At 32.3% G+C, this 23,214-nt stretch overlaps 1 protein-coding gene across 1 annotated transcript; it reads right to left on the minus strand.

Annotated features, from left to right (window-relative positions):
- Positions 1–50: 50 nt before the first annotated feature.
- Positions 51–17,544, minus strand: LOC145724558 (trypsin-1-like). The gene is made up of 6 exons (XM_081972903.1): positions 17,243–17,544; positions 12,912–13,012; positions 8,744–8,850; positions 7,418–7,563; positions 3,530–3,810; positions 51–881 (listed from the first exon to the last, which is right to left on the minus strand). Exons 1-6 carry the CDS (start codon positions 17,331–17,333, stop codon positions 690–692), a joined length of 918 nt encoding a protein of 305 aa, XP_081829029.1. The 5' UTR covers positions 17,334–17,544; the 3' UTR covers positions 51–689.
- Positions 17,545–23,214: the final 5,670 nt, after the last annotated feature.

Genomic DNA, 23,214 nt, shown 5'->3' on the forward strand with positions numbered 1-23,214 from the left:
CTGTTTCATTGTGACCTAATGGTCCAATAATAAAAGGACATTTTAACAAATATTTTAATAATTTATTTATTATTACTTAGTTTGTACTTTTTGTATTCATTAATAATACATTGCATAATTAAGAAGTGCTATTAATTTTAAGAAAATAACAATCTAAATTCACTTCTACAGCTTTATTTAGGTATTCAATAATAGTCTTGAAAAAGTTGTGTTATTCTTTTAGTTTTTTAACAATGAAGATAAAATAGAACTTATGTTAGTTGTATTCCTTTGCTTTTTTTTTTGAGATACAAGTTTAATTTTGCAGTTATCATAATTACTACAATTTTCTAACCTAACCCTGGTATAAACAGGTATTGCCAAATTATAGCCTAAATTGTTTTTCAATAGAAACAAATTTAATGTTGGATGCTTTTGCAACAATAACACATTGCTAGAAAATTAATGATTAGCTGATTCTGAAAACAAAAGTTCTAATAGGCTAAAGTACAAACAACAAAACACAAATTAAGTTGCTATAGCTTAAAATTAGTGTTTGCTGGTAAGAAAAAGCAATAAATCTTTATCCTTCGACTAACAATAATTAAATTACAATAAATAATTAAGTAAAAACTACACTACTTTGTACGGTGATATAGAGAGCATTCTGTTGGACGTTTAAAACATCGTGAATACAATTTTGGTAACTTTCATCCATATCGTCTACGTAGATCGCTGCGATAGGCTTTCATCTTCATTTTAATCCAAGGCAAATAATAAGACATTCTGGTGTAAACGTCAGGAAATCCAGGTTTGGCACATCCAGATCCAAAAGATGTTATTCCGGCCAATATCCAGCGTCCATCGCTCATGGCGCATTGAAGCGGTCCACCAGAATCACCCTGTAAAATAAAAAATATAGTTTTTCTGATAGTAATTTCTAAAATGAGTCTATGTGTGTGTGTGTTTGATAACACAGATGGTTTAGGCCAAATGGCCAAGTTTACATAGTTGAAATCTTTTTAATATTAAAAAAGTAACGTGACTTTAAAAATATCAGTTTAACCGTAAAAACAGTCAGGTGACGTTAAGTTTGATATTTCTAAAAAACGGTCATGTGACATGTGGTCATGACCTTTAGGATTCCGTTTTGACGTTAAAAAATAGTCACTAGACTTCATGTGATCATTTTCAGTGTAAAAAAGTCACGTGACCCTCCAAATAACATTTTGACATTTAAAACTGTCACGTGTCATTATGAATTCCATTTTTAAGACGTGACCTTTATAATTAAATTTGATGATTGGAAAAAATGTTACGTAATCATTTTTACCTTAAAAACGCTCACGTGACTATTCGAATACGATTTCGGCATTTAAGACAGTCACGTGACTTTGTTTTTGCGTTAAAACAGATCAAATTTAAATTAAAATTATTAAATAATTATTCAGATAAAACTTGATTTTACATTTTTTAGGACATTAGTTTAATGACTCACCTTGATTTGGTTGTTACTTAGTAAACTTACTACTGACAAGATAATTATTAGAAATTGCATATTAATGTAAACCTAGAACTAATAAGCACTATGAAATTTCTAATACTTGTTGGGTATTAAATCCTAAAACGTGTCTCTACTTCATATTAGGTTAAATCTGCCATTTGAAAATTGTGGTGAAAGCATAAGTGAAGCAGAAAATGATCTCATAAATATTAATATAAATGGTGATTTTTGACACAACTTTACTTATTAGAATTCACATACATCATTAGTTAAGTCATAGCGTTGTAGTATGAAGACGTTTTTAAAATGGTATCAAGTTTGAAAAAACCGAAAATATTGATAATAGAGACCTACTGGTTTCAAAATTTGTTAAACCAGTGTCAAACCTTGTTAGAATGATCCCAATTCATCCGTTATCTTGAACCTAAACCGAACCTTTTATATGGATTTTATTGGTTTGGGCAAAATCCATCTTTCAAGCAAAATTTCATAATTTTGTTATATCTTTAAGACATACAGGTTTCACCAGGTAATAAAATGAATTTTGACGTTTATAGCTTTGAGTTGAACTTCAAAATATCAAATCTCGTATGACTAGGATCGATCCTGTTTGGTTGCCTTTCATTCTGTTGTTGTTGTTGTTGTCAGTAGGTTGTCCTTCCATCTTTTCTTTGGTCTTCCTGTTGGTCTTTTGTACAGAGTGTCTCTGAAAAGTCTGTACAAAATCCTAGAACATATTCCTGACATCAAAATAAGCCGATAAGCAACTTACCTTAGTCAGAAATTACTCCGTCTTCGATATACAGAGTGGTAAAGTTGAAAATCGATTTGTTTAAATATAATGTTAATTTGGTAACTTATTACTTTCAAATCTGGTACCCAGCGGTTTTTTGAGATATGAAACTCAAAATTTTACAGTGTATTTCTGATGGTTTTAAGTGACTGTAACTTTTTTCTCAGTGTACTTTTCTTCTTATTTATTTTTTAAGAAAGTGATGTTTTAAACATTTTAAAGCAAAAAAGGTACTCCTGCTAAGAACCGCTCATGTAAACCGTTGTCGAGATATTTCGGTTTTTAGTGTTCAATACTCTACTGAAATACAGTCATCTCAAATTTGTTCAAATTGTAGTGTCCAAATTTGGGTTTCGCGTCTCATAAAACCTCTGGCTACCAAATTTGAAAGTAATATGCTACAAAATGTACAATAAATTTTTAAAAACACTCGATTTTTATTTTTTAACTTTACCACCCTGTATCTCGAAAACTGAGAAATTTTGGACTAAGGTAAGTTGCTTTAAATCGGCTTATTTTGATGTCAGGAATGTCATAAGATTTTGTACAGGTCTTTTCGAGACACCCTGTATACTATATTGACTGTTAGGTTCCATATCTTTCTCGCTTCTTCACTTTGGCCATTATTTAACCACAATTACATCCCTTTGCTGCATCTCCCTTTAATGTTTTGTGTTTTATTCTGTTGTCTTTGTATATTTCTTCTATTAGTTTCATTAGTCTATAGCCTACGTATTTTTGTTCTAGCATTTTTAAAATGTCACTTCTTTTTGCCCGATTCAAGGCACTTTTTAAATCCACAAAACACATATGCGGGTTATTAGTTATTGGTCTTTCTTTTCATCGATAACATTTCTGATTCTAAGACTATAACTTGTCAACTAAGCATTTGTTTTTCAAAAATTTGGTCTGCAATCTAAAAATTCTAACATATCAAGCAATTAATATTTGCTTGTTCTGACTCAATTTCACAAAAATATGCTGATGGCATGACCATGCCATCAGAGGTCCTAAAGACAAACAATAGCTGCATCTTATTACAATTATTTTATATAACAAGCAAGTTTTGAATTCAACATGCTTTTGTAATTAAAACAACCCCATCTAAAGACGCTTAACATTACTACTCATTAAGAAGTTGAAAGTTACAAGACCTAAAAAGGAAATATTTTATGTGCTTGAAAGTAAACAAAATTAGGTTCCATTACAGCTACAAGTTTACTGTCCAATTTGTCTCTGTATATTTAACTTACCACGCATGTTCCAGTAGTCCCATCCATATGACCTGCACATAAATGTCCACTACGAATATGCACGGCATGACCATATTTCTTCTTGCATATAGCATTGTCGTGTACAGGTACTTTGGCTTCGAGAAGTTTTCCAGCTAAAAGTCCATCTTCGATATTTCGACCCCAGCCTGTAGCAATGCAAAAATCGGTTTGGTTGTGATTCAATCTCTGCGTTGGTAAACAAACTGCTCTCACTCGTGTCTTGGATGTGAATTTCACCGGTCTGGTCAGTTTCATCAAAGCTAAAAACGTTGAAGTTGAGGAATTAGTTAGAAACTAGCTTATTATTGGTTTTTACTGAAAGTTAATCAGAGAAAAGCAGTTGACCTTAAAAAGATAAAAGAAGTTTGAATACTAACAATTTATTAAATAAGAAGAGTATGTACACCATTTTTGGACAATCATAAAAGCTGCATAAACAAATCAATTTTATTTAAATAAAACACCATGATTTTTTGACGTTATTTTCGTTAAGTTCAAAGAGGATATTTTTCAGTCTTGTGTAATTATTAAACATTAAGGAAAGGGTGACACATAAAAGAAACTCATCTTTAACCAGAACCGCGATTTTAAACTAGTTTTGTGATCTTTTATGCGTGAAATAAGCAATTTTCACCTGAAAACTTTCCATTCCACCATGAAGTGTGGTAATTAGTTTCAAACTACGATACAAAGAAAGTTTGTGAAAATATTTCAGGTATAGTAAGTAGCATGTCAAGGAAAAATTCTGTAAAAAAAGTAAAGTACTGTATGATAATCTAATAAATTAAAATTTCAGGACCCATACATTTTGTTTCTTTTGAGAATAATGTGGTAACAAACCCAGCTATCAAGGAAATCTCATAACCCAAATTTGCCAGCCAAGTGATACGATGTAAATGGCCTAAAAAAGCACAAAGGGAAAGGTCTAGGTATTTTTTTGTTGCGTAGTCATATTTGGAACCATTCCATTCTTATTTGGAATTTATATTACAGTGTCTAAAACATATTGGTCATGTGCTTACGAATTAGGCCTTTATTTTGAGTTAAACACAGGCTTTTCGTTTTTTACTTATTATTCAATGTCACGTGACTTTAAAAATCTGTCTTAATAAAGCAGGTTGTACACTGCGCTTTGATGTCAAAGAAATTCATGAATTTATTCAAAAAGCTGCTTCAAGGACGAATTTTATCAGTGTAAAACAAAATTTTATGTTAAATTTTTTACCGAATAGGACAGGTTATATTATCATCCAACTTATTTGATTAAACTTGCCGTTTTGTGTAATGCCAACTGCCAACAGACAAAGTGTGAGTGAGAGCAGCAGAATTCAATACATAAAACAGTATTCAGGATGATGTGAAATTTTAAAATAAAAATATCAAAAATACCAGAAAAACAAGTAGAAATAATCTGTAATTATTACCACCTAAACACTAAATTCACTTGGTTTGGTTGGTCAAACTGTTTTCATTGACAGCTTTGACATAAAACTTTGATAAGTGTAAAATCAAATCACTTTTGCTCCAAGAAGTTCATGAATTTATTCGAGACATAAAATTTGATAAAATAAATATTTCCAATTTCTTTGAACTAAAACTTTTGGTGTAAAACCTGCTTAAACTCCTAGGGGACGTTAAAAGAATGATAAAACTAACAAACGGTCACGTGACCTCTAAAATACGATTTTGCCATTTAAAACAGTCACATGACTTTTCGGATCCCGTTTTGACGGTAAAAAAGAGTCAAAGTAGTGACTGCGTAATTTAAAAAAAAAATTGACGATTGAAAATCGACGGTGACCATTTTTACTGTAAAAAGAGTCCTGTCTGTCACGTGACCATTTTACTTTAAAAACGTCACCTTTTTCAACTTTAAAAAATATCAGTTTAAACTTAAAAACGGTCACGTAACCTTTCAAATTCGATTTTGCCATTTAAAACAGTCACGTAACCTTTAGGATTCCGTTTTGACGTTAAAAAAGAGTCACTAGACCTTCAAATATAAATTTGATGATTGAAAATAGTACTGTAAAAATGATACAATGATACTGTAAAGAGAATTACGTGTACTTAAAAATATTAGTTTAAACTGACAAATGTGCACTTGGCCCTTCAAATAACATTTTGACATTTAAAACTGCCACGTGACATTATGAATTCCATTTTTAATCTTAAAAGAGTCACGTGACGTTTAAAATCCGACTTGACGTTAAGAAAAAGTCATGTGAGCTTTAAAAATAAATTTGATGATTGAAAAACATCACGTGATCATTTGTACTGTAAAGAAAATCACGTGTACTTCGAATTATTAGTTTAAACTGACAAACGTGCACTTGACCCTTCATATAACATTTTGACATTTAAAACTGCCACGTGACATTATGAATTCCATTTTTAATCTTAAAAGAGTCACGTGACGTTTAAAATCCGATTTGACGTTAAAAAAGTCATGTGAGCTTTAAAAATAAATTTTATGATTCAAAAACATCACGTGATTATTTGTACTGTAAAGAGAATCACGTGTACTTCAAATTATTGGTTTAAACTGACAAACGTGCACTTGACCCTTCATATAACATTTTGACATTTAAAACTGCCACGTGACATTATTAATTCCATTTTAATCTTAAAAGAGTCACGTGACGTTTAAAATCCAATTTGACGTTAAAAAAAAGTCATGTGAGCTTGAAAAATAAATTTGATGATTGAAAATCATCACGTGATTATTTGTAATGTAAATAGAATCACGTGTACTTCAAATTATTAGTTTAAACTGACAAACGTGCACTTGACCCTTCATATAACGTTTTGACATTTAAAACTGCCACGTGACATTATTAATTCCATTTTTAATCTTAAAAGAGTCACGTGACGTTTAAAATCCAATTTGACGTTAAAAAAAAGTCATGTGAGCTTTAAAAATAAATTTGATGATTGAAAATCATCACGTGATTATTTGTAATGTAAAGAGAATCACGTGTACTTCAAATTATTAGCTTAAACAGAAAAACGGGCACTTAACCCTTCAAATAACATTATGACATTTAAAACTGCCACGTGACATTATGAATTCCATTTTTAATCTTAAAAGAGTCACGTGACGTTTAAAATCCGATTTGACGTTTAAAAAAGTCATGTGAGCTTTAAAAATAAATTTGATGATTGAAAATCATCACGTGATTATTTGTACTGTAAAGAGGATCACGTGTTCTTAAAAATATTAGTTTAAACTGAAAAACGGGCACTTGACTCTTCAAATAACATTTTGACATTTAAAACTGCCACGTGACATTATGAATTCCATTTATAATCTTAAAAGAGTAACGTGACGTTCAAAATCCGATTTGACGTTAAAAAAAGTAATGTGAGCTTTAGAAATAAATTTGATGATAGAAAAGCATCACGTGATTAATTGTACTGTAAAGAGAATCACGTGTATTTAAAAATATTAGTTTAAACTGAAAAACGGGCACTTGACTCTTCAAATAACATTTTGACATTTAAAACTGCCACGTGACATTATAAATTCCATTTATAACCTTAAAAGAGTCACGTGACGTTCAGAATCCGATTTGACGTTAAAAAAAAGTCATGTGAGCTTTAAAATTAAATTTGATTAAAAATATCAGTCTGAACCTAAACACTCTCACGTGACGTTAAGTATGACATTTTAATCTTAAAAATAGTTATGTGATTCAGTGTATAAGTTTAATGTGAAATGGAATAATTCGATATTTAGATTTGTTATTCCCTTGTTATACAGTACAGCACACATACAAACAATCGTAAACAAAAATTTCAAGAAATTATATCCAGAACTTTTATTAATGATTATTGATAAAACTATAACTAAATGAATTTTCTTACCGATATCGTGCTGAAAGTTGTGAAACCTCTCGTGCAAAATAATCTTTTCGATCGGTATCCTTTCTTCAGTGAGCTCTTCCATTTCTCTATCCCAATCACCAACGACTGCGGTCCAAAGGGCTGCTAGTGGTAAATTGAATAAGTCACTAGAATGTATAAATTGTTAGATTCAGTAACAAAACTGCTATAAACCTATCGCATAAATCACCGTAAAAATAACTCATCAAAACAGTGATTATTAGAGAAAAATCATACAAACAAATAGTCAGCTATGTACAAAATATTTTATGCTAAGTATTTTATAATTTAAACTACAATTTAATAAAGTTTTGATTAAAAAAATCCACTTTTAAAAAATATATTATAGCTCGTCAAAAGTAAGCATGAAAAAGGTAAAACATTCTGCAAAGCACTTTAGACAGCATATTAAATTTATGAAATGCGTAAAAAACAAGTATTTACCACAGTTTTATATGGAATGATTATATTAAACAGGGTTGAAACAGAAAAAAAACACATCAAAGGAACACTCACAACATTAACAACAACAACACAACACAACAATATTGCTTAAGAATCTTCTGGCAATATACTATTTTTAAAAAATAAAGTACTGTAAGTAACTGAATTTGGTTTTACTTTTTCTTTTCGTGCAGTTGGTTCATTAAAAAATTCCTAACGAAACTGGGGTAAAAAGCTGTCCTGCATAGCAAATTAACTAGTCAATAACCAGCTTAATTAACAGCTAGCAAGGCAACAAAACAACATGTAGACAAACTGTACACTTAATGACATGACAGGTGTCTTGAGAAAATTATTTTTTAAATCAACTATTATAAGGCTTAATAGTTGCAGTTATCTAGTACAGCTTGTAAAATGTTAATCCGTATAATTTATCTACCATAATATTCATAATTTTATGATATCGTACTAGATGTAGCATCAAATCTCTCTGTTATCCATTTAATATTAATTGGATTGGAAATTTTTTCTAAAGTTTGTCCTCTTAAAGAGAACGTTTTAATATTCTGATTATAAAATGAATAATAAATTTGAAATAGGTATATAGAGAAACTTTTTTGGCGCCATTTTTTCAGTACTTAAAAAGTAGAAGAAAAAATAGCGTTAGATTTAGAAATTCTTCTATTTTGTATTTTTTCACGTCACTTTGCAGTTTATCACATGACCACTCATAAGAAAGTCTGATTGATATCTTCTGACCAACAATAAAATTACGTCACATATTATGCTTCGCCAGGCACATGCCAGTTATGAAGCTTTTCTCTATCTTTGTCAGAAGCATTAGTTTTGTTCTCAATTACTTACTTATTTATACAATGTGCTGCCGTTAATAACCATTCTTGCGATATCATAACTCCACCACACCAATGTCCTAAAAAACCAAACTGAGGATGCAGTAGCTGTAAGGAAACCTGCAATAAAATATTTATCTCAAAACCTTGAATTCGCAAAAAATCTGTATAGTTTTTATGTTACTAAGTTTTATATTCACTAAAACCTAACCTACTGGCAAAGAAAGTTACCAACATCGGTTAAGATATCTGGAATGCAGTGCACGTGCTTCTTATAACACGATCAACAACCTGATAACAAAGAATCGGTGTATTAACCTAGAAAAACTAACCTAGCAAACCATAAATGAGATTTCATAATAAACCACAACGACTGCATAAAAACTTGAACTTGACACTAATAAAAGCGACCAACTAAAAATTACATAGATGAGGTAATTTACCGTAACGAAAAGTAAAATTAAATTCTTGTGAAGAAAGTGCAATAATAATTAGCAATATGCATTGCAGCTAATAATTTATGGGTGTAATAAAAATGCAAAATACATGCATTAAAGATTGGTATTGGAGAGTAGTTTGAAGAGCTAATGCCTACTGTCTAGGAGAAACCGGAAAAAGCCCTTAATAATGTCAGTGTTTTACACTGACTGTGTTTTACAGTCATCAGTTGGTTTACTACTTAGTGGCTAACCTCAAGTTAATTATGTGCATAATAATTTTGTCATATTTAATACTTTACTGTCGACCGCAATTATGTCTGTGGAGTCGTTATCAAAGAAAGTAACGTTTGTTTGTTATATTTCTAGGTTAGTATTAAGTTTGTCACACGGATTTTTAAGCAATAACTGTAACGATACATACGAAATCAGCGGTAATAAAAGATCTACTTATTAAAAAATAAAGCACGAAGCTAATTTTCTGTTATAACAAATCTTATACAAATTTTTGAAAAGCTTGTGGTTAAGCTCACATGGATGACATTAGAAACTGCTTCTTGAAATAAGAAAACAGAATTTTTGAGTAGCGGAACCTTACCAAAATAAGAAACTTGGTTTTCATAATATATTGTGTTTTATAATATGTATACTTCGTACATAAAATGTCAACCACAAAATTTAATATCAACTTTTCTTTTAATACATATTTCTTTCTGTACATCAAGCAACGTTTAGTTGAAACACAAATTATCGAAAAACTAAATTTTTTCGACAAATTTCGAGAGTTAAAATTAGTGACAAATATCACGTGGTTTTTGGAGAATAATTTAGCAATGCAGTCTCGTAACCACTGTTAAAGTAACATAAATCTCAGAAACACGTCGTGTTTCGAAAACTGCACGAAAACTGTGTTAAACTGTAATTCTTGTAAATTCTAGACAAATTTTGACAGTTTTGTCATTAGTGACAGATATCACGTGGTTGTTGCAGGATAATTTATCTAGGCAGTCACGTGACACCTGTCAAAAATCTCAGAAACACGTTTTGTATCGAATACTGCAGGTAAACTTTTCTAAACTCTAATTTTTGCAACTTGAGAACAGTTTAACAGTCAGAGACAAAATCGCCCGTAAAACGAATTTGGAGTGAGAAAATGACTGTTTTAAGAACATTTTTGGAATCCCCGTTAAATTTTATAGTTTGAACTGCCAGAAACACAGTTTGAAAGGACAGTCAGGGACAAAATTGCTTGTAAAACTTATATGGAGTGTGAAAATGACTGTTTTAAGAACATTTTTCGAATTCTAATTGAATTTCCTATCTAATAATCTGAAAAACACTACAATATTTGGTACAGTCATGGAGAAAAGCGGTGTCAAAATTTGAACTGCCAGAAACACAGTTTGAAAGGACAGTCAGGGACAAAACTGTCTGTAAAACTTATATGGAGTGTGAAAATCACTGTTTTAAGCACATTTTTGGAATACCCATTAAATTTCCTATCCACTAACATGAAAAAAACTACAGAATTTGGTACAATCAGGAAGAAAAGCGGTATCAAAGTTTGAGCTGTCAGAAACGCAGTTAGAAAGGACAGGCAGGGACAAAATTGCCTGTAAAACCCATTAGGAGTGAGAAAATAACTGTTTTAAGAATATTTTTGGAATCCCCATTAAATTTTATATCTAATAATCTGAAAAAACACTACAAGATTTGATACAGCCAGGGAGAAAAGCGGTATCAATGTTTGAACTGTCAGAAACACGGTTTGAAAAGACAGTCAGGGACAAAATTGCCTGTAAAACTTATATGGAATGTGAAAATCACTGTTTTAAGCACATTTTTGGAATACCCATTAAATTTCCTATCCACTAACATGAAAAAAACTACAGAATTTGGTACAATCAGGAAGAAAAGCGGTATCAAAGTTTGAGCTGTCAGAAACGCAGTTAGAAAGGACAGTCAGGGACAAAATTGCCTGTAAAACCCATTAGGAGTGAGAAAATAACTGTTTTAAGAATATTTTTGGAATCCCCATTAAATTTTATATCTAATAATCTGAAAAAACACTACAAGATTTGATACAGCCAGGGAGAAAAGCGGTATCAATGTTTGAACTGTCAGAAACACGGTTTCAAAAGACAGTCAGGGACAAAATTGCCTGTAAAACTTATATGGAATGTGAAAATCACTGTTTTAAGCACATTTTTGGAATACCCATTAAATTTCCTATCCACTAACATGAAAAAAAACTACAGAATTTGGTACAATCAGGAAGAAAAGCGGTATCAAAGTTTGAGCTGTCAGAAACGCAGTTAGAAAGGACAGTCAGGGACAAAATTGCCTGTAAAACCCATTAGGAGTGAGAAAATAACTGTTTTAAGAATATTTTTGGAATCCCCATTAAATTTTATATCTAATAATCTGAAAAAACACTACAAGATTTGATACAGCCAGGGAGAAAAGCGGTATCAATGTTTGAACTGTCAGAAACACGGTTTGAAAAGACGGCCAGGGACAAAATTGACTGTAAAACTTATATGGAATGTGAAAATCACTGTTTTAAGCACATTTTTGGAATACCCATTAAGTTTCATATCCACTAACATGAAAAAAACTACAGAATTTGGTACAATCAGGAAGAAAAGCGGTATCAAAGTTTGAGCTGTCAGAAACGCAGTTAGAAAGGACAGCCAGGGACAAAATTGCCTGTAAAACCCATTAGGAGTGCGAAAATAACTGTTTTAAGAATATTTTTGGAATCCCCATTAAATTTTACATCTAATAATCTGAAAAAAACACTACAAGATTTGATACAGCCAGGGAGAAAAGCGGTATCAATGTTTGAACTGTCAGAAACACAGTTTCAAAAGACAGTCAGGGAGAAAATTGCCTGTAAAACTTATATGGAATGTGAAAATCACTGTTTTAAGCACATTTTTGGAATACCCATTAAATTTCCTATCCACTAACATGAAAAAAACTACAGAATTTGGTACAATCAGGAAGAAAAGCGGTATCAAAGTTCGAACTGTCAGAAACGCAATTAGAAAGGACACAGGGACAAAATTGCCTGTAAAACCCATTAGGAGTGAGAAAATAACTATTTTAAGAACACTTTGGAATTCTAATTGAATTTCTTATCTAATAATCTGAAAAAACATTACAAAATTTGATACGGTCAGGGAGAAAAGCGGTATCAATGTTTGAACTGTCAGAAACACGGTTTGAAAAGACAGTCAAGGACAAAATCGCCTGTAAAACCAACTTGGAGTGAGAAAATCATTGTTTTAAGCATATTTTTGGAATACCCATTAAATTTCTTATCCACTAACATGAAAAAAACTACAGAATTTTTTACAATCAGGAAGAAAAGCAGTATCAAAGTTTGAACTGTCAGAAACGCAGTTAGAAAGGACAATCAGGGACAAAATTGCCTGTAAAACGTATTGGAAGTGAGAAAATAACTGTTTTAAGAATATTTTTGGAATCCCCATTAAATTTCTTATCCACTAACAGTTTGAAAGGACAGTCAGGGACAAATTCGCCTGTAAAACCCATTTTCGATTTTCTATAATAGACGTAGAAAAAATATCGTATATAACTCGCACAGAATGCTTATTTCCTACTCACACGATTTACCGCACTCGCTTTACTGCTCGTGCGCAAACATCGTACTCATAGGAAATTACTATTATTCCGTGCTGGTAATATAATATACTCTAATAAGTAATGATTACTTACTTGCCACGGCCAAGCACCTTTAACGCTTTGTTTGCCATTTATTATCCTTCCAACTGATCCAGCTCTTGGTTGGCGGGACCTTCGAAAACTGCGTCCACATTCTACATTATAAACAATATGGATTAATAAATGTACAAAAATTCATATTGAAGTTTGAAAAATTAGCAAAAAACTTTGTCTTACAAAATTTGTCATTCTTATTGAGGCATTTTCAGTTCTACAGAGCTCAAAAAGGTGATTTGTTTTACCTACATATTTTATTGGTAGTATCAAAACCCATTTGGTTACAAAAATAGAAAGGTACCCATGTAAATATGCCTCATCATTAACATAGTCATTTCAGAATATGATCTTAATCTCCGTTTAACCAACCGAAAAGAAATGACCCGTAAAAAACTGTAGCTCTAAGATGGCTTTCAACAATCAATCATCACTAATAAGTCAGTCGGTCAATTAGAACATCAAGATAATCAATACATGTTAATTGATCGGTTTATAATTTGAAAGATGAATCATTACTCACGAATTTCTATATAATTTGGATTTATTAAAGCAGTTAGTCGAGCGAGACTAACCAGACCGTCGACACTAAAACTTTCCCTTTTATCCATGTCCGTTTTCAGTTGCGTGAGTGGAAATATTCTCATGTTAGGTAATATTCAGCATCTGCTTAACGGCATTATTGTTGCATGCGTAGGCCATAATGAGACTGTTTTGATTTATTGTTGATATGTGTGACTTTGTAATTGAATTTTATGAATTTCTCTTTAATCGAATATCAACACCAACTGCTTGCTTGGTGGAGGAGGATTTATGATATAAATGAAGAAGGTACGAAAAAAGTTCAACAGTACGACTTAGGTTAAGCCAAAATTTAAACATTCAACTAAATCAAGTAAAATCTATTTTTATTTGTCTTGGATTCATAAGAAGTGAGTCTTAGTATTTCTTTTATAATTTGTCTAAAATTGGTCAGTGATCATTACGGTTATGATTTGTCTGATTATAGGATTGTTCTATCAAAATTATTTATTTGCTTCAAATCAAATCTGCCAAGGTCAGGAAATTGTCACCTTTTTGCTACCTACATCATGACGATGAAATCATCTTAGATATGGTATTTTCGCTTTATTCCATTTTACTACCAATTGTAGTAGTGTCCTTAGTAAGAACAAGGTAAATGCAGCAAAAATACCTTAATACAATCTTGTAGAAGATGGACTTCCTAGTAAAGTTGGTTAGATGGTCAATTACTGGTATGGAGTGACCCTACATATTGTCTTTACCTACTGAATTTTGGCTATATCTAAGGCTATATAAAGAAATTAATGTTTTTTAAGATACAGCAAACAACTTTCTAGAATCAGCAGTTTACTGACATAATTGTAATTTCTTTAAAGGTCAAAGGAAACTGAAATAGGAATTACTTCCTGATACTTTATGCTTTGTATTATCACTCATTTTTTTTATTGTTTTGTCTCCTCAATTACCCATTCTTGTCATTGCAATAAATAAAACTTAATTATATTAGTTAAGTAAAGGTTTAATACGATCAAAATTAGAAACAATAGTTGACATAGTAAAAGTCTTCTGCATGAGTCGTAGATTAATAATCACAAAAATACTTGAAGATTTTAAACAAATCATGAGGGTTAATAAATTACGTTGTCACTACGTCTAATTTTTCCCCTTGTCCTCTCTTCTTCGTCGAATTTACTCTCATCTTCTGCAGTGGCGTCTTGGTACTGTTGGTACTCCAATCTGTCTGTCTGATGGTGATACCATAGTGGCAAAAATTGATATTCTCAATAATATTGATTCCAATACATAAGTCAAACACACTTTCTGCTTTATCGATGCTTTATTTAGTAATCCTTCGTATACTGTAGTAAATCAGGTGCAAGAGACACAGACACAAACGTGACTACACTTTTAATACCTAAAAAATCACTGAACGAAATTTATTTTCAAATTAACCTTATTGTGCTCTTGTTTTGAATGCAGAGCAAAACTTTGATTAAGTAGTGTGTATAGAATAACTTAATATGATCTTTTGTACTAGAACAACGCTTGCTGATTATACTAAATAGTGTGTCTAAATAATAATAATAATTGACGATAATTTCTCTTAAATTTAATTCACAACCCTGACAGTGATCATTAATAGGGAATCTAGAGCTGGTAGCTCTCAATGCATTTTTCTATTAAATTGCACAATTTTTTGCAGAAGTCGTTCAAACCTTACATAATGTTTAGCAACAGTGTGTTTCAGCTACTACGATGGACTTTAAAATAGTATTAACCTACAACTATTTTTAATCAAAGTTATATCTTTTTCACTATTTAAACGAAATTCGTGTTCTGACTTTAGCTTACTGGACATAGAAAGACCCTTTTCCGTTTATTGAATCCCAAAAGATCTGTTGGAGACCTAATCTCCTATTTTCAGTCCTCCTGTAGTAAATTACTATTTGTCAGTAGCAATGACCCTTTCTTTGGACCTCTCTAGTATAAATATACGTTCAACTGACAATATGCACACATTTTCTTCACAATGTCAACAAGCTAAAATCTTTGACCCAATTTTCTTATTTGATGTCTTCTAAATGTAGGTTTATAAGCACTAGTTTACTTGTTAATCAGGCATGTCGTTATTAGTTTTTTTCGATATACAGTCATTAAATAAGTCGATAAAGTTAATGACGATTATTTATTAATCGAAGCAAGATTTGCTGATACATTTTTCCGTTCTGATGTTTTTTTTCTTATTGTCTAGCTGCTACAAAATTTAATGTAATTTTTTTAGAGCACATTTTATACTGGATAATTCAAATTTGACCCTCACCATTCTCGGAAACTATAAGAAATACGAAAAAGTTAAAATTGGGGCAAAGTTGCGCAAATTAAAGCTGCACCAAATACCGTTTTAAAAATTTTGGTTTTCCGAGTATTTTCAAAAATATCCAAAAAAATACTGGAAATTTAAATTTTTGTTTTTATGATGACGTGTCACGTCAGTCATTCGATTTTTAGACGACAAAATAGTGCATTTAATTTTGATTTCAGTTATGTATGACAACTTATGATTTGCTTTATAAATGACGAAATAATTGAATAAAAACTAATTATTTTCGCTTTAGTTTGGTTTTGATGTAATGAGAAGTTTTATAAACATTACTTGATAGGTGGATTGGTCTGCACATACTTTCAATAAAAATGAAGAAAAATGAGGTGACCTTATTTTGAAGCTTTATTACAAATTTGATAGTAAGTTTATAATATGAAAGGAAGCTAACTGAAAACTAACCGTAAAGACCGTTATTTACTTAAAAGTTGACAAAAATTTTACCAGTGCCTTGTCTTGAAAACTATGACAAATTTTCAATGACAAAAGCAAAACGGACACCATCATATTCGTATTCTCTATACCAAAATTTCTCAAGACGCAACTTTTATTAAATATAACTTTTTTGGGTCACCCTGTTGAAGTTTTTTACTTAAATTGAGTAGTTTAACATGTAACCTTGCAATCCCCTACTTCTTCCGGAAAAGATCTAAAAAAATTGTTGAATTTGAAACAAGAGAATTAAAGTAAAGCTTATTTTAAAAATTTTGCAATAAATTTTGTAAACGCTCCTTAATCGCCAAACTGATATTGACCACAAGACTCGATTAAGGATATTGTGAAATCCAAAGAATATTTTTGGGAGAAATGGCGTTAGATCGAATTTTTCATTTTTTTGACTACACCTTAGTCACACCCTGTATACTCGGATTTGTGGAAACTTTCAAAAAGATCATTTAGGTCATCAGAAAGAGAAAGAAAATACCTTTTAATCCTCAAAAAAATTATTAAAATCGAGTGACTCAGTTTGAAAATACAGCCGCTCAAAAAAGGCCAAAAATTTTTCTCTTTGAGTTCTTTTTTATAAATTCCTTGTGATATAAAGTCGAAAACAATTAATTAATGCCTTCTTTCAATTCAAAGCACATAACAACAAACATAACTTTAACCAAATAAAAAAAATAAGTTATACAAATTTTTAAATAAATAGTTAGGTTAAGTGATCTGTTTCTTTTTTTTTATTATGAGGCCGATTTTTGCTGTGTTAAATTTCTACCAAATTCACTGTGAAATTCATTTTATATGTCAAACTACTGAACCATAATTTCTATTCCATAAATCTCTTTATCATAAATCTGATTAGATTAGACAGTTTTACGTAATACATTTTTTATATTTTCTACTTTTTGTTAAATATTTTTTAAGCAACACACATTTTTTCCACAACACACATTTTCACGAAATCACTCAATCAAAAATTGTTTACCTTCTTGCTGCGCTAACACCACAGTTACCCGAAACTGGACCATAAGTACCATCGAAAGTAACAGTAGCTGTAACGAAGGTCGGGCGCACATAATAACTGCGTTAAGTAAATATGCGTTTGGCCATGGCAGTACTCACGAGCGCCGGAACCGTTACACCAAGATGTACTGAAGAGGTACCCAACTGAGAGAGAGAGTGAAACTCAACAATCTGTAATAATAGTACCACCGTACTAGCAGTAGGCGACACACGATGCAAATGAAAGTGCCAACACGTAAATTGTCGGTTCATTGTTCTAACCTTTTCTTTGGACGCCGATGGCACGTGAGAGTGGGTACTTGATCTTGAGTTAGAACCGTGGTACCTCGGTTTTGCCTAATGGCATTTTGTTGCGGTGATGCAATTGCCGGTCGGTTTCGTTCTTAACGATCTGAGGCATTTGTTTTCAACTTTCTTTACTCGATTTCAAACGATGTTATTTATCCCAGTCCAAAGCACACTCAAAAATGCCGCGTTTTAACGAACGGGTACTTCAGGTTTCTTATCGAATTTAACTGATTGGACTTCTTTCACCTGTCTTCACTAGGAACGAGACATGCTCTTTTCGTTTACTTCGCAACGTTGATTAGCCACATTTCACCGTGTCATTTTCAAATTGCTACGGAGTGCAAGTTTACTTGTCCAAGTAAGTTTTCGGAGAAGTGATGTTAAATATGTTTGATCTCTGCAAAGAAATTGACGAGGCTGCAATTTAGTTGGACATAATTTAGTAAAAGTTTGGTATAAACGACGATGATTTCGGTGGAAACATTAAACCAATTGGAAAATAAGTTAGTCGAAATGTGTGCACAATTTTCTAGAAACCGGGTACTTTATGTAAAAATAAGATTATGTTATTACTTTCAATGTAATATAGTTAAAATGACATTTCTTGTTTTTTTTCCTTGTACTATTTCATTATTTCTACATTCTCATGAGGCCTAATAAGAAATCTTATTTAGGTATATGACTTATTCCATTTTCGTATCCCTGTTTCCTGTATATTAGTTTTTTACCGCTTTATGTTTTATCCGGTACTGGATTCATTTATCTAAGCTTCTAATGCATAAAGACTAAAATCTTCTTCAAACATGTCACAGAACAACACTAAAGTCCGTTTCAGACTATCACATTTTTTTTATTTTTTTTTAAGATCTGGTGCAAAAAATAGGCGCAAAATAGTAATGATTCTAAAATGAGACTGACTTTGGGTTAAAAGTTGATCATTTAGAATTGAAAAAAATTTTCGAAAGGTTTCCATAAGAACTATTTTGATTCAATTTTTCCAATATACAAGAAATACAGGGCGAGCTGCCTAATAAGTAGTGCTAGCACCTTAATTTAAAGAACTAAGTTCAATAAAATAAAAGACAATTAAATTCATAAAACAGTCTTTATTTAAGAACATCTTAAGAAGTGAAGTAGAACATGCGATTCGACATCTAAGAAACAATAAGTGTCCAGGAGAAGATGACATCAATTCAGAAATGCTTAAGCACCTTCCCGCCAAAGGTATTGATCTCTTGTGGAAAATCTGTAACAGGGTTTGGCAGACAGGACAGTGGCCAACCGACTGGTGCACATCTACTCTCATACCGCTGCATAAAGAAGGACCCAGTAAAAAATGCAATCATCATAGAATTATAGCACTGATTTCTCATCTAAGCAAGGTCATGCTCAGGATCCTGTTGCAGAGACTTAGAAATTTTTTAGAATGGCAAATACCACAAGAACAGGCCGGTTTTGCGAGGGAAAAGGGTACGAGAGACCAGATAATGAATGTGCGGCAAATCATTGAAAAAACATGAGAATATGACAAAACTGCATACTTGTGTTTCCTGGATTACAGAAAGGCTTTTGATTGTGTCAATTGGAGACGACTTTGGGATGTCCTGTCGCAGATAGGGACTCCGCGGCATCTGATTCACCTACTAAAAGAACAATAACATAACACTAATGAAGGTGGATGGAAGAACCTCTGAACCTTGAAGGAAGGAGGAGTTGTCATAGTCATAGGTGGCAGAAGGATGGATAATCTCCGCTACGCTGATGACACCACACTTATCGCCAAAGATGAGTAGGAAATGTCGAGTCTTATTGAGCGAGTTGAGAGAATGAGCTTGGAGTTCGGTCTACAACTGAACCGTCAGAAAACGAAACTTATGTTAATAGATCGCACGCACAGCATGGAAGAAATGCCTAATATTAAAGATGTCGAGAACGTGGAGGAAATAACTTATCTAGGTGTCCACATCAGCAGAAATGGTGGATCAAGTCAAGAAATCAGAAGAAGGATAGCTCTTGCCAAAACGGCCATGACCAAACTCAACAAAATTTAGAAAGATCGGCATATAACAACCACAACAAAATGCAAATTAGTAAACACCCTTGTTTTTCTAATTGCGCTATACGCAGCAGAATCCTGGACCTTAAAAGCCACAGACATCGCCAAGTTGGACGCGTTTGAGATGTAGGTCTAGAGAAGACTACTGAAAATTCCCTGGACAGACCGCAGAACTAACGTATCCATACTCGAAGAACTTAACATCCAAGTCAGATTGTCAACTAAAATCAAACAACTGATTCTCAAGTATTTTGGACATGTCAGCAGGAGGAAAGATGACAATCTCGAAAAAGTTATGATCCAAGGGAAGGTAGAGGGAACACGACCTAGAGGACGTTCTCCAAAACGATGGCTGGACCAGGTAAAGCAGTTTACAGGAAAATCTTTCCAAGACAGCATTAGAAGCACGTCAGATAGAGAGGAATGGAGGGAAACTGCTAAAAACACAACATGAGTAACATAAGATCACGACGCTTACGCCATCCTAGTAGGACCAAATTGATTCTAGGATACTTCTCGTCTAGAAACGTAGAAATAAGTACATAAAAAATAAACGCCAAAGTGTCATAAACTATGGTTGAAAAGTGCCCCCTTTCGAAGCTAGCGGGCACTAAGTATATGCCCCAAGAAAATAGTTTTTTTATCTTAATTAATAAACTAATATAAAACTCATATGACATTTGGCATGCTTGTTCATCATTTTGAAGTAATCATTTGGCGTTTTTTTCAATTTTTTAAAATAATTTGGACAGATACTAATTTTTTCATTATGGGTTAGCGTATAAAAATGACGGTATCTGAAAAACTAGGCAAAATGAAAAAAGAAATGTTCAGACAAACTTTTCTTAGGAAAAAGTATGGGCTATCACATGTGCCCCATCAGAACGATTAAAAAATTAGTTTAAAGAAATTTAAAGCTGTCAAACTTTTTGAACAGCCCCCGTATTTGTCCAGATTATTTTTAAAAAACTGAAAAATATTCTAAATGACCATGCATGGCAAATTTCATTTGAGTAACTTTTTTGACACTTTTCGACTACAGTTTATATGACCCTTTGGAGTTTATTTTTAATGTGCTTTCCACTCTTGAATTATCCTACAATCAATTTAAACCAACTTGTATAACCCACAGTTGATTTTGGGTTCATGACTGTTGAGTAAATTGCGTAAATCGCTAATTTTAATAAACGGGTTTTTTAAAATATTTGAAAACAATATTCCTGTAATTTCTCTAGATAATATTGCTCTAAGGCACGCATCGGTAACAAACTTAAGAAAATTAATGTTACTCGTTACGCTACGGCGTACGTAACAATATCTGCATAAGCCTGTCGTTGGAATTAATAAGTTGGCACCCTTGAACTTCATATTTTCCGTACGTTCGGCAATAAATAAGTTAACTCGGAACTTAATAACTTTTTTCATTAATTTCAAAAAGTTGTATGCAACTCGAAGCAGAAAAATGTCATTTCAAAAGGGCGTGGAGAATTCGTTTTATTTTTTTACCGACTTTCTATGCATTCTGACAAACTGGGCTGTTTCGGTAACAAAACCGAATGCTTAATTAAAATTTCCGTACCTACTATCAACGCAGAATTTTAAACACTCATTCTAGAACAACTTTTACAGTTTTTGACTTAATTTTGCTTTACATTAATGTAATGGAAGTATTTCACCCACGACATTATGAAGTTACAAGCTCCCATTTAGTTTATCTAAGTTCAAGTCCAACATTTTTTAAAATATTAAGTAAAATTCAGGTTTTTAGTGTTTCTATGATAATATGTATTTGTGGAAAGAATTTATAGTCAGCACGTGATTTTAAAACCTGATAAATCACAGATGATGTGGGTTATAAACCAGAATCACGAAAAACTCTCTAAGCCGAAAGTTTAAAAGACTGTTCTTATCAAAGTTTTTTTTGGAGATGGAAATCTCACTTAAAACGTGAAAAGCTTTCAAACGTTCTTAAATAACGGCAGGAAAAAAATCTTTTTAAGCTGTATTCCACGTTAACAATATACTGTTTCACCTAAATTACATATTGAAATTTAATGGATTTGTAAACATTACCGGCACACCATTACTACTACAAATTTTAACCCTTCCAACAAGTCAAATTCATATTACAACCGAATTATCTTTAAAATGACTGGGTACGACCATTGAAAGTACAAACTCAAATTGGTAATAGCGTGCAGTAGAAAGTACTTCAGCCTAATGGGTTTGTGGTATAAAGCCTAAATTTTTATAAACGTTATGTTAATTTACAAAAATGTTACCGAAGCCAATACGAATTACTTTAGATACATTTTTTGATTTGATTTGATGCTTGATCAGTTTATTAGATGATTAATTCAGGAGTTTATGTTTAATTTAGCATAAAAAATGAAAACTGAAAACAATGTCAAACTAATTCCATTCCCGCAGATCAAGCTCCTTAAACCCTTTTATCATTGAAGATTAAAACGATTTTATATGAAATCTTTATTAATAATTATCAACATCATAAATGTACTAATTCCTTCATAATACCTTAGTTACTCACGTACGTAGTTACGAAGGACAACAGGTTCGATAACAGAATAATATTACAACGACTTTCATGAATATTCAAAGCAATTTTTTGATAGTTTTCAAACTTAATGGATACTCCACTGCCTTTGGAGTCCACGATCATATTTATGTCTTCTGAAGGCTGATTAATGGCCGAGTATGCATTCCTCTCCATTTCATCCGGTTCCCTAGGCCGGAGCCATCCACTGCCGGAGACATCGCCGATTTGAATTTTGCGAGCAATGGAAACTTTCTTGGACACACTTTCTTCTAGATACCCTCTAGCAACCTTCGTTGATTCCCATCCACCAAGTTCTTGTAAATCCAATATATCCCCTCCAGCATTAACAAGAAAATTTGCCGAAGATCTTCTAACGCAGTGACCAGTATACATATTAGGATTTTCAAGTGAAAGACTCAGCTATTTTTTGAGGTAGTTTAACGAAGAAATGAATGCCGCAGGGCTGTACTGTACATTTTCTTTTTCTATATGATAGAAACAATCTTCGGTGAGTAACATGGGCTGGCGTTAACATTGCATACTTTTTAAATAGAAGCACAGGATTGACTTCGCCCTCAGATATTATCGCGAACGTCCGTTTCTTGTGGGTTTTGGAGTCGGGAATAGTAACACTCAGCTTGTCCTCTAAAGCGTCAACATCTTCCGTGATCATCTTGGTTAGTTCATTGGTTCGGCAGGCTCCTCCAATTCCAATTAGAAAGGCCACGTTTAACATCAAAAACTCCTTGTCTGGAGCAGAACGTACAAATTCGTTGATTGTAAATACCTTTGATTTTCTTGCTCTATATCCGACGTTTTTCTTCTTGATAAAACGTATTAAAGCGCCGTATTTGTCGATTTCCACTCTTTCCTTCAATTCTAATGTAACATGGAATATTTTGGCCATAAGGACGAAGCAGAATATTCTGCAGCGAGTTTTGTAAAATTTCCTAGCAACACCGTTTCTTCTGCACCTCGAACTTGTACTTGATTTCGCCACACACAAAACTGTTCATATTCTTTCTCATACTGG

The sequence above is a fragment of the Ips typographus genome, linkage group LG2 (genome assembly GCF_016097725.1).
Source record: "Ips typographus isolate SLU linkage group LG2, UJ_Ityp_2.0, whole genome shotgun sequence".
Taxonomy (NCBI): Eukaryota; Metazoa; Arthropoda; class Insecta; order Coleoptera; family Curculionidae; genus Ips; species Ips typographus.

Excerpts from the sequence above, each read along its gene's own strand:
- LOC145724558 (XM_081972903.1), bottom strand. The coding sequence starts at position 17,333 with ATGTGCGCCCGACCTTCGTTACAGCTACTGTTACTTTCGATGGTACTT. Across the intron at positions 8,851-12,911 it reads AAGGTGCTTGGCCGTGGCAA|GTTTCCTTACAGCTACTGCA; the intron begins GTAAGTAATCAT and ends ATTTTATTGCAG. Across the intron at positions 7,564-8,743 it reads GCAGCACATTGTATAAATAA|TGACTTATTCAATTTACCAC; the intron begins GTAAGTAATTGA and ends TATACATTCTAG.